The following is a 12922-nucleotide window of genomic DNA, read 5'->3' on the forward strand; positions in this document are numbered from 1 at the left end:
TGATTCACATCCACTCTTCTGAGAATACAACGTGGATCTGGTTGACATAGACCATATATGATGTTCATGACTTGGGAAGCAAAACAAACAAAAAGAGTTTTTTCATTATTTTTTACTTTTATTGAATATTTTCTTCACTTACATTTCAAATGTTATCCCTTTTCCCAGTTTCCCCTCTGGGATTCCCCTCTCCTTTCCCCCCTCCCCAGCTTCTGTGAGGGTGCTCCCCCACTCACTACCCTCTATCTCCTTCCTCCCGACCCTGGCATTCCTCAACCCTGGGCATTGAGCCTTCACAAGCCCAAGTCCTCTCTTCCCATTGATGCCCAACAAGGCCATCCTTTGCTACATATGCAGGTGGATCCGTGTGTACTCTTTTGTTGGGGTTTAGTCCCTGGGAGCTCTGATCCAGACACTATTGAAAATGCCAAGAGTGGGTTGGGGATTTGGCTCAGTGGTAGGGCGCTTGCCTAGCAAGTGCAAGGCCCTGGGTTCAGACCCCAGCTCCGAAAAAAAAAAAAAAGAAAAGAAAAAAAAAAGAAAAAAAAGAAGAAAATGCCAAGAGCAGCAAGATGACAGGAGCCTGATATAGCTGTCACCTGAGAGGCTCTGCCAGAGCCTGACAAATACAGAGGTGGATGTTCACAGGCAACCATTGGACTGAGAATGGAGTCTCCAATGGAGGAGTTAGTGAAAGGACTAAAGAAGCTAAAATGGTTTGCAACCCCATAAGAAGAACAACAATATCAACCAAACAAAAAAATTTGAAGTTATGTATGGAAAATAGATACAAAAATAAAAAAAAATTAAGTGTTTTCCATAATACAGACCTTTAAATATTTGACTTTCAATATTTTGGCATTTTTCAAACATTATTTTTGTTTCCTCCTCAATCTCTTGACAACTATTCCAAATTGTATGTAAAGGTCTTAAACTGAAATGCTTGTCAGTGAATCAGGGAAGCATGGCCGGTGAGAATGCAGTGTGCGTAAGTGCATGAAGTTACTTTGCTTTTAGTGGCAAGGTCTGTGTTTCAGCTGTAGGTGAGATGAGGAAATTCAAATATGACTCAAAACGCATTGTATGATGCAAATCTAGAGATTAGCAAAATAAAATTATGTGCAGGCATTGCTTTTGGGAAATCTACTATTTGATAAAGAGGAAAAAATGTAAAATGTAAGGTAAATACTGACATATACCTATACACACACATATATGGCTATATACTTATGGATAAATGGTAGACAGATAAAGCTTCATTGTTGTTAGAACCAAGAACACTGACATGTGTGTGTGTGTGTATCCTCAATTGAAAAGTGCCTTTGTAAGATCTGGGTATAAGGCATTCTTAATTAATGATTAATAGGGGAGGACCCAGCCCGTTGTGGATGGTGCTATCCCTAAGCTGGTAATCCTAGTTTTTGTTTTAAGAAAGCAGGCTGAGCAAGCCATGTGGAAAAAACTAGTAAGCAGCACCCCTTCATGGCCTCTGCATCAGCTCCCACCTCCAAGTTCCAGCCTTGTTTGAGTTCCTGTCCTGACTTCCTCCAATGCTGTACTTTGATCTAGAAGTGTAACCCAGATAAACCCTTTCCTCCCCAAGTAGCTTTGCTCATGGTGTTTCATCACAGCAATAGAAACCCAAACTAAGGCCATATATGTCATAGCAAAGGTGCAGTTGGGCTTTTCGTCTTCATATACAGAAGGAAAGGAGGGAAGGAGGAATAAGAAAAAGGAAGAACAGAGAGGGACGAAGGGAGGGAGAGGAAGGATGGGAAAGGGGGAGAGGAAGTGGGGAAACAGGAAAGTATACCCAACTTTGCTTAGGCAGCTCATGGAAAGACTCAAAGACATCTGAATAATACCATCAAGATGACCAGGCCTCTACATAGCAGATTAGGAGGGAGAATAAACTCCAGCCAGAAGGAAGCAGTATTAGTGTCCACACATAAAATAGGAAAAACTGATGATAAGCTAGAAAACTGAGAAGGGCTGTGTACGTAGGAGTGTGAAATGGCACCTTTGACATATTATGAATGAAATGGACCTAGGAGATTAGATGAAGGGATTAAAGAACTAGGGAACTTAGATGGTTTGCCTATTGGAAGGCCTTGGGTCTCACACTCCTTGGTTTGCCTTGGTAGTGTTTTTTTCACAATGATAATGACCATGAGAAATTAATGATGTTCTGTAAAACACAAAGGAATTTTATAGACAAATGCTTCTGAGAATTGCTACCAGTTATTTAGTCATCCCATTTGTGGAAATTCATAATACATGGGTTGGCGGTCCTGGTGGTGAAATGAAGAGGGAAATAAACTAAAGTCTTTAGTTTTATATGACCAACACTTCATTCCATGGAGAATGCTAATGAATATCTCTAACAACATATTTCAGGAAACTTGCTAAAGATACAAACATTATTATATATGTGGCACAATAAAGTCATCTCCTATGTGCAGAAGAGACCAAAAGAGGGGCTATTATAACCTAGTGATCTTGGGAAGAGGCAAGAAAGATAAATAAAACAGAATTCAGAGAAGTTAGTATGTGTTCTGAGACTCTTGTAAAAAGGATGTGTGTTGTGCTTTGTGATCATAGTTAATGAAAGGTATAGGACTTAAGAATGAATATTTGTAATGCACAGAATTGGGGTGAGCAAGACTGGAATCACAGAAAGACTTTGTCCAAAAAATTTTAAGAAAGGAAGGAAAAGGGAAGAGGAGGAAAGTAGAAAGGCCATTTTTGTAAGTTTGCCTTAGTTTCATATACCATAAATGTGAAAAGCCAGCATGATTCCTACACATGTCCCAACTGCTCTCTATTTTATTTATGGAATGCTCAGAAGTCACAAGAGGAAGAAAAATGCCTTGACAGCCAGTGGCTATAGATTTGAAAGTTACAAACCTTTAATGTTCCGACTTCTAGAAACAACCTGGAAATAGCCAACAAGACTTGGTGATTTCAGATTCCAAACATTCTTAGAAGGTGCATGATCTGCTATCCAAGGTGCTGAACCGAGTTTTGTAGCCGTTATCTCGGTTTCATTTTTGTTGCTGTGGTAAAATATCCAAATGTAGCTTAGGAGGGGACAGGTTTATTTTAGTTCACAATTACATGTTATACACCTTTTGTATTGGGATATCAAAGTGCTAGAAGCTGAAATTAGTCACATTGCACCCACAGTCAAGAACAGGGGGAAATGGATATATGCATGTTTATTTGCTCGTGTTCAGTCCCATTTTTTTCATTCTCATACAATCCCCTGCCTAGGGAATGGTGCCACCCAGTGGACTGAGTCATCCTAGGCAAATGAACATAATCAAGATAATACATCGTTCATACAGGTACAGGTCAACTCAATGTAGATACTCCAACATTGAGACCCATCCTAGATGACTCCAGATTGTGTCAAGTTGACAAATTTATTTTGTACTGAGTTGATTTGTTGTTCGTTGGTCTTCTGGTTGTGTCAAATTCAGCATGCTCACCCAAGATCATCCTTGTCTGAGACAGAGCAAGACACTATCCGCTTAGTGTATTGGCTACATTCAGTGCCAGGTCTAGCTGATCTAACTTTTAATCAAATCCAGTGTGTTTCCTCATTTGGGTTCTTGGCAGATGAGACATAAGGTACAAGCTTTCTGTCTTAAGAGAGGTTAAAATATTCTGACTGTAAGTAAATATTTCTTCCAGAAATAAAATGGATTGCCCAAGTGAGCAGATAATTTAGGTCTGTGAATGGATCCTACGTTGGGTAAACTAATTCTCAAGGTTAACTTCAACACACCTGGGTTTCAAGGCACTGGAGTTTCACATCAACGGGAAGCTTCTATTGACCAGTGGACTATATTAAACTCAGTTGACCGAGAGGCTCATTATTTGTCCTCAGAAATTCAAGACTCAGTGAATAAAGAAAATATACATTTCCAAATGCTGTGCAGTGGCATATATCTAGTAGAAAATAAGTTAAATGCAGCAACAATCCAGAAGAGAATTTTTAGCATGCTGTAGGGATGGGGGGAGGGTATTCATGGAAAACTCCATGGAGGAAATAAAAGAAAGAATTGGCCTTGATCATCAGGCAGATTTCAAACACATGCAAAGAAAGATGGTACGCCTGATGTCCTCATTGTGGAAGGGCTGTGTCTCTGCATCTCTGTTTACATATAAAACCATCAACCACATTCCCTTCCCCATGCTTGTTGGAGGACTCTTTTCAGAGAAAGTGGAGACATTTTTCAAAGTTATTTGGAGGATAATACTTTGATGGCTTCCCTCAAGTACTTTCATGTTTATTTTAAAGTGAACTTCAAGGTAGAAGGGGCTACTGAGCCCTTTGTTTCTCAAATTAGACCACCGACACCAATAGCAGCCTCAGAGTGGTCAGCGAAATGTGTCCCTCATCTTGAAACAAAACCAATTGTGGGGCAAGCAAGTAATACCTAAAACTAACTAGAAAAGGGAGGTAGGGAAGGAGAGGCTTCCAGAAACATGGTGTTTGAAGTTTGCAGAGAAACCCTTAGTGTTTCTAAGAATTGTCCATGTAAGAAACTCACTCTTAAATTCCAAGAATCATCTAGAGTTCTACCCAGCATTACTTCAAAGGTCAGTCCCTGGAGGCATTTTGTGGAACCTATTTTCAGGAATTGCTGCATTTCTAGATATTTGGGAACCAGAGGGAGGGAAAAGAAGAGTCACAGCAGGGAAAACACTGCTGCCAGACTGAATGTGACCAGAAAGCAGAGCTCTCTATTCTGAAGATCAGCTGCGGGTAGACACGCTACTCAAACCCTCTATTTACTGTGTATGAGTCACCACGTGGGTCAGATGAGCGGGTTCTTTACTGCTTTACTGCGACTTGGGCATGAAAATCAATGTACCTAATGAATACAGTTCAAATAAGTTCACCAATATTACTTAGCTGTATTGATTTTAACAGGCACACACATACTTTATTCCCTACCTCATGATTCTCAGAACTTATGTTAAGTACAGACAGACAGACAGACACATACATATATACACACTCAGATACTCCAAAACTTTCTTTCCTGTATAGTTTTTCCAGTCTATGTCCACTTATAATTTATCAATTTACAGAAAAGACCTCATCCCCTTTCCTTTCATACCCCAAATCGACCTTTTCACTAGCTGTCACGGAAGGTCCCTCTTGGAGACTCAGATTCATCGAGTTTAATGATTCTAAAAGCAGGCTCCTTGGGGAATTACATGCCAAGTTGGAAGAAACTATGACAGAAGATCAGCTGATATGACGTCATTTCCTCACAGCAGGATGAGCAGACTTCTGTGCGGGGCCACCCATTTTACCCTATGCATCATACACAAACATGATTTTAAACTGTGTATGTACCAAACTTTAATTTTCATTTCACACTCAAAAGTTCTGTACAAAAAGAGGCAATGCAGGCAAAAGAACAAAAAAAAAAATTACAATGACTTCGGCAAACAACATACAACCGCTTCAAAGCCCCTTCTGATGTGCAACCATTTTTACAGATGTACTATGACAATGAAGTTCTGAAGGCTGGGGCTGGCAAAGATAAAATTCCAATGTTAGTTATTAATATCTAGAACACTTGAGAGATGTCTACGATAGAAGATTGAATGAGAAGTCTGAACTCTACTGCACAACTGGATCCCTAGATTGAGCAGGCTTTATCTTGCGCTTGCAAAAGCATAACATTATTTTGACTTAATTGTGATGGTGTTTCACGAACTTAGGCTTGCCATTCTCATTTGGCGTCATGATAATAACTAAGAATGTATGTTCATGTCCATGAGGAATATATTAACTAAATATTTAAAGACACCCAACACTTCCTTCATGGTTGTTAGCTAATATGCTGGCTCTAGTGTGTCATCTCAAATAAAAATATCCTTTTCCACCCAACTTTTGCTATGAAAGCCTAGGTGACCTTGAGAGTAGCTACCATGCTAAAAGTAGCAACATGGCTGGGAAACACCATTTTTATCTTCTTTCTTGCCTCAAATTAAATATCCGAGTCATAGAAAACATTTTATTTGAAAGCTATATCAATCATGAAGTATTATTAACATTGACATCGTCACTAGTACTTTGCCCCAAACAACCCATGAGTGTTGGATATCTGTGCATGCAGCACAACAGAAAAAGGAAGAAAAACCAAATTGTTCAAGGATTCCTGATGTCTACTGGACAGTCTGTTAAGAGAATTGGTCTCCCACAACAGTTCTGGAGTGGATTTAAGGTCCACTCCCTGTTAGTGATCACAGACACTCAGTCTGTCCCCCTGATGACCTCAGGCAATTATTTAAACCCTGGGTTTCTCAAAATCCAAGTCCTGTTGAGTCTCATCTTAGAGACAATGGACTGGCTGGACTGAAGCAGACTGACAGCACCCATACACACATTTGGTCCCATTAGAAAGTCTAACTAGAAGTTACAAATGTCCTAAACTATTTATTTATTTATTTATTTATTTATTTATTTATTTATCTATGTATAATCTGACAGATGATCCCTAATGTTTCCTCATGTAGCCAGCTGAGAGGCAGCTATGGTGCAGATACGTGGCTTGGCTTCATGGCTCAGGTCTATGTCTTAAGAGCCCAACAGAAACTGGGCAGTTCTTTGTTCTTTGAAATCCTAATCTCCTCTGTTGAGAAAAGGGCAAATGGACAAATGCTTATATGTATTGTGCATCTCTGCTTTTATAGGCTTGAGAGTTGCCCAACTAAGCATTGCCTATGGCTGCCAAATAGAGAAAATCCCTAAAGTTGAACATTGGAGAATGTCTCACCTCCACAGGATCATGTTTTCTGGCTTCCTCAGGATTTTGGAATTCCTAGGTTTGACAAGGTCATGGAAGCCATCTAGCATGACTCTCTCTGGGTGAGTATGCTCAGGTCAGTCAATGGTTACACTTCCTCGGCTGGTAAAGCTCCAAGTGACAAGGCCTTTTCCCTCTCTGTTGACTACACTGACATAAACTGGGAAACCGGTTCTCCCACTTGTCTGCATTTTGTGTTTTGAAATAAACCAAGTGTCCTCTTTCTTGGAGGATTCAAACAAGAATGTTGGATGGCCACCCTAGTCTGGAAGCATTGCCTTGGGATGTTGCAAACCACATGAGATCACACCCTAATCAACTAGACCTGACTTCTAGGATTATCATTCATCAGTTGTTTGGAAAAAGTCTCTCCTTCTAGCAGAGATATGCAAGTAATAAAACAGGCTAGACTGAAAGTTTCTCTGCAATGGTCCATACACTCCACAGTATTTAATCTTAGGCCACATGGTGAACAGGAAAAGAGTAGAGAGTAAGGTGGGAAATACTCAGGGATCTAGTCCTATGTACAACTCACCTTGTATGCCCATATCTTTTCATTCAAGGTCAGAATATGCTTCAAGATTTCATCCTAATTCAGTTCTTACCTATAGGCAGAATGACTATCTTGGCGATGTTGATATTCATCAAGACGGGTGGGGCAATACTCATTGGAATTTATGCATGAAAGTTGGTGGAGTGGCCCCTACTAGCCTTCCATTTTCGATTTAAAAAAAAAAAGATTTATCTTGTTTTATGTGTATAAGTATTTTTCCCGTATTTCTATAAGTGTACTGTGTGCATGCCTGATGTCCACAGAGATCAGAAGGGGGTACTGGGTGCCCCAGAACTGGAGTAATGGATAGTTATGAGCCACCATGTGGGTGCTGGGAATTGAATCCGGGTTTTCTGCAACAGAAACAAGTACTCTTAACCACGGAGCCACCTCTCCATCCCCAAGACTGTCTATTTTATATATAAGGCAGGAGAGACTAAAAGTGAATTTGCCAAAGTACTCATACTGATGGGGGCTGAATCCATGAGTCCAGGTAATCAGTGAGAGTAGTTTTCTTCTCTCCAAATTCCTCCAGTTTTCCGATAATTGACAAAGTGCTTTAGTTCTCAGCTCTGACACGAACACTACATTTTGATAGAGAATGAGGATTTCCTCATTAAGATGGGTTGGTGTACCTAGAACTCTGCAGATTCCTGGGAGGTGACTGATCTTATTTATGATCTCACAACCAGAATTTCATTCATCTGTCCTGCAAGCAGAGGGTTGACACAGATATGACTGTCCTTATGTGCTCTCTCTCTCTCTCTCTCTCTCTCTCTCTCTCTCTCTCTTTCTCTCTCTCATACTCAAATATTCACTTTTCTCAATCTTCCTGCAAGAAGTCCTCTATCTATCCCACCATCTCATTAGTTGATTAAAACACAAACCAATTTTCCTCTTGCAAATACTAAAAGGGAATGAAAGGGACACAGACCGAGACAGAAGGAGAATATTCAGATTAATAAAATACGTGCATATAGAAAAGCTGCACGTGATGTTTGCAGGCGTCAGAAAGAGGGCGGGGGTATGTGCTGAACTCAGAAACTTGTGCTCCGCACTCCACATGCAGTTTTCTTAATCTTACTTTCTCCTCTCTCTGCTCTCTGTCAGGGTAACAGTTGCGTGTGTTTCTTGTGTCTGAGCTGACACAGGAAATCAAGTACTTTGTGTTTCTACAAACTATACTCCCAGACAGATAAAACACCTAGAATTAAAACAATACCACAAGCGATTAAGAATTTCTGATTGCTACAGGTATATCACTACTGGACTCCAGCAGCCAAGGTCGAAATTTCCCAATCTGGCCCTTGGAGAAAGGAGTTTCGCTTCAGACATCAAAGGTAAGGCTCTCAAGTCAAGTTATGCTCTGCTGGGTTGAATCAGTCAGGATACAAATTAAGGTCCATATATTTCAGTGACAAGAAGGAAATGGTTATGTAAATACACAAGTATTAACATCAATCTGTATTAAATTATGTAAACATATACATCTGAGGTCAGCACAGATCCTCCTCTCTGAGCAGGGCTCTACTGAAGCATCGCTCGAATCTGTTTGGAAGTCGATTCATCATTCAAGTGCTTTGTAGTGAACCTGAATGGGGAAAGAGAATTCGATGTCAGGGCTTGCCCCATTGAAACTTGTCCATAAAAAAACATGGGCTCATTTTCTTAGACAAAGACTCATATTTTGGTGTTCCTTCTGCTTATTCCCTGCAGGTTCTTGATTGATTAGTTTTGCTGTGTCCTGCAGGCTGACATTGCCCTCACTCTGTCACCCATAATGGCCTTAAACTCATGGAAGTCCTCCTGTCTCAGCCTCCCTATGGCTGAGATTATAAGCACACAGCACAACGCTAAGCTTCTAATCAGCTTTGGTATTTGATTTCTCTTGTGTGAGGATCATTAAAGTCATTTAAAAAAAATCTCATCAGACGATTACACCAAGGAGACACCATTGACCTCATTCTCGAGGTGATAAAGTTCACAGCACCTACTTCAGCATCTTGACCTTTGAGGCTGACCAGCTGAGTTACAGAATTCAAATTATGACATCCAGAAATTTAAACATTGATGTCTATCTATTCTAGGGGCTGTGCTTGTCTCCATTGCTACGTGTGCAGGCACACAAACAAAAGTGCAACTTAGGACCTCTCATTCATTACTCAATCTTGTGTGCAAAGGAATGTAAAAAGGACCCGTAACAAAGCTTTGAGCACATGTCAGGCACTCTGTGTAAGAGTCCGTTCCAGTTAGAAATATCTCTTTGAATGAGGTCAGTGACGCGATTTCACAGGTGAGAAGGATGAGGGGCAGAGAGCTGCAGCGGCTCACTCTGGGTCTCACAGAGGATGGTTTGGATTTGTGAACAGTCTGTGACTTTTGACTTGAGTCTATGTCTGCTGCCTCAAAAGCCCACCCTCTTCCCAGTTCATCACAGATCTCCAGGAAATACAAATTCCCATACCGGGCTAGGACTCATGACTTGTCACAATTCCCTGATCTCTAGGCTGTTTTGGCAGCTAGAAAAAAACTGGAAAGTTTCAGAGATTCAGAAATTAAAGTCTTCTTAATGAATATAAAAAGGCAGCCTGGCTGGCTTGCAATCTCCTTTGGAGAAAACCTAGCATTCAGGAGGCTCGTAAGCCACACACATTCTCAACGATGATGAATGGCAACTCAGAAAAAATAGCAACTTCAGTGTCTTGAGACTGCTGATTTCTTCATCTATTGAGGGAAGATAATAGGTCAGCCATGGGTCTAAGGGTTGCCATGGTTGCATGGGATGTGACTGAAGGTGGAACCCTGCATGCAGCAATGAGTGCTGCATCCGTCCTCTTAGCCTTACCCATGTTTACTGCATGCATTTATTACATTGCCTGGAACTGAGGGGAACAAAAGGCTAAGACATCAGGGTCCATAAGACTTCCTGACTGAGATCCTGCATAAGGATGATTTGTGCGGTTCAGCAAATTCCTTCGGATGCAGCACGGCTAAAAATAACAATCTCTTCCTTGAAGTGGATTAAGCAAATGTATCCTTGGGAGAAGTGAACAGTGCCTAAGGAGTGGAAATCAGCTACAGCTGGCTAAATGTTCAGGTGCCCAGCAGTGAATGACGACGGGATCTCAGGTTCTCGGTTCTGAGAGCTGCATGTGGGAGCTCCTCGGGGAGCCAGTAAAACACACACACACACACACACACACACACACACACACACACACACAATCACACACATACTCAAGCACACACACACTCACACACACACACACAAACACACTACACACACACACACACACACACACAATTACACACAATCACACACATACCACACACACACACGCACATACACACACACACAATCACACACATCACACATCACACACACAATCACACACACACAATCACACACACACAACACACAATCACATACACACACAATCACAAACACACACACACACATCACACACACACACAATCACACACAATCACACACACACACACACAATCACACACACAATCACACACAATCACACACACAAAATCACACACACACAATCACACACACACACATCACACACACACACACAATCACACACACACACACTGAGGTGCCTGAGCTTCCAGGTCAATGATTTAATTTACTTGACCTCCAACCTCCATGCCTGGAAACTCCCCTCATCTTCCTCCCAGGAAGCCAGGGTTGGGAGTCCTAGTGAAGACAGACAGAACTGGATGCTTTCCCTCTCAGGAGACTCTACTCATGGCCAAGAGTCATGCCTGAGACCCGTGGGGCCACTCAGATCCAGGTGTAGGTCCTAACTTGACCCATTACTGTTATGACGTTGAAAAGTTATGTGAGCTCACATAGCTGCCTATGGAGGCTCACGCCTTTAATCCCAACACTCAGGAGGCAGAGAAAGAGAGATCTGTTAAGTTCAAGGTCAGTCAGGACTACAGAGCTTGTTCCAGTACCGCCAGGGCTAAGCAGAGAAACCCTGTCCCGAAAACCCAAAAAGTTGCCTCAAATTCTCCCATCTGTAAAAACATGAATACTCAAAATAGTGCTGACCTCCAAGCCTTGCTAGGGAGAGGAATGTTGTTAAAATGAGTGAAGGGCTAAGATTGATGGGCTGGTGCTCAGGCCTGAACGCTCGAATCTGCAATGTTGTGCAAGGCACCTGCGCTATCTGTCAGCCTACCCCAGGGACGGGCTCACCTGAGAGCATTCAGCAGCCCTTCCACACTGTCTGGCGCCTGTTCCTTCAGCACCTTTATGCAGCCTTTCATCTGGAAGGAGAACAAACAGCTCTGTTACTACCCTAGTGATCCTGTCCACAGTGGCAGCCGTTCGTACGGAACGGAAGCAGCGGCACATGCAAATCACGAGCAAACTTCTCTGCTTCCTCAGGATGGTGCATCGCTCCTCTGCGCTTCTCAAGAGTTCTGTATGACTGCAATCGCTATTCATTTTCATCCTATGCCCTAACTGGACATCTCACTTACTTTGGGGAGAAACATCTTGCCTCGTACTCTGGAACTAGGACCAGGAATAAAAATTGTTCTCCCTGGCCCTCTCAGTCGAGATTCACTAAATGCTCTATACACACATTAATTTAATGCTTTGTCTGCTAAGGATGGTTTTTCCTCTTTGAGCTGTGGGCTGTCACACCCTCAGCATTTTGTAAAGTCTCAAGTTCATCAGCCCCAGAACATGTGTATGCCTGTGTGTGTTTGTATATGCTTTCGTATGTGTGTGTTCGTAGATAAACATGTGTGGCATGCAGGTACAGATCAGAGGACAAGCTCCGCTGTCATTCAGAGGTGTTGTCAACCTAATTTTTGAGGCAGGATCTCTTTGCTTACTTTGTTTGTAGAGTAGGCTAGGCTAGCTGACAAGCCAGTCTGAGGGATCTCCCCATCTCTGTTCTCTCAGGGCTGGGAAAGAAAAATGGCTTTTGGAGACAAACTCATCCCTAGTGATTGCAAGGTAAGTAAATACTATATATACTATATGCACTCTCCCAGTGGCTCCCAGGAAGTCTCTTTCCATTCCACTGTCCATACCAAAGACAGTCACGACCACTTATTTGTGACCCCAATATGGCTTTGTACCTGATAACTCTCAATAGACTTGTCCCCAAGTGAATAATTTGTCCCTTGTACTAGACCAGAAACTCCTAGAAGTTCAGGGCTGTGTCTTAACTGTCTCTGCGAAGGCTGTAGAAGGGCAATTGTAAAGCATTATAGAGGTCAAATGCCTAGTTTTTACCCATGCTGTTTTGTATTTGCATGAAGTTCCTTAAGTTTCTAAGTTTTCTGAGGCCTCGGAATTCAAGTTATCTCCATGTGCCATGAAAAGTAAAATTTACATAGATCCTGTTATTTTATGCATATCCTAGAGTGTTTTTCTTCTCCTTTGGGGAAAGCAAAGATCTTTCTATAAAAAGCCAATCACTTATTTTAATCTTAGACATTCATGAAGTGTGTGGGCATCTGATGAGTTTAGTTGTACCAACAGCTACTTGCAGAGTGGTAA

At 41.7% G+C, this 12922-nt stretch overlaps 1 protein-coding gene across 1 annotated transcript in view; it reads right to left on the bottom strand.

The window, feature by feature from the left end:
* Positions 1–4902: 4902 nt before the first annotated feature.
* Cyria (CYFIP related Rac1 interactor A) overlaps positions 4903–12922 on the bottom strand; it is a 67182-nt gene continuing 59162 nt past the window's right edge. Inside the window, exons 10-11 of the mRNA XM_032907483.1 lie at positions 11603–11673; positions 4903–8977 (exon numbers count right to left, since the gene is read on the bottom strand). Coding sequence (XP_032763374.1) covers positions 8914–8977; positions 11603–11673 — 135 coding nt within the window. The 3' untranslated portion in view covers positions 4903–8913. The remainder of the gene's footprint in view (positions 8978–11602; positions 11674–12922) is intronic.

This window comes from Rattus rattus, chromosome 7 (genome assembly GCF_011064425.1).
Source record: "Rattus rattus isolate New Zealand chromosome 7, Rrattus_CSIRO_v1, whole genome shotgun sequence".
NCBI classification, from domain to species: Eukaryota; Metazoa; Chordata; class Mammalia; order Rodentia; family Muridae; genus Rattus; species Rattus rattus.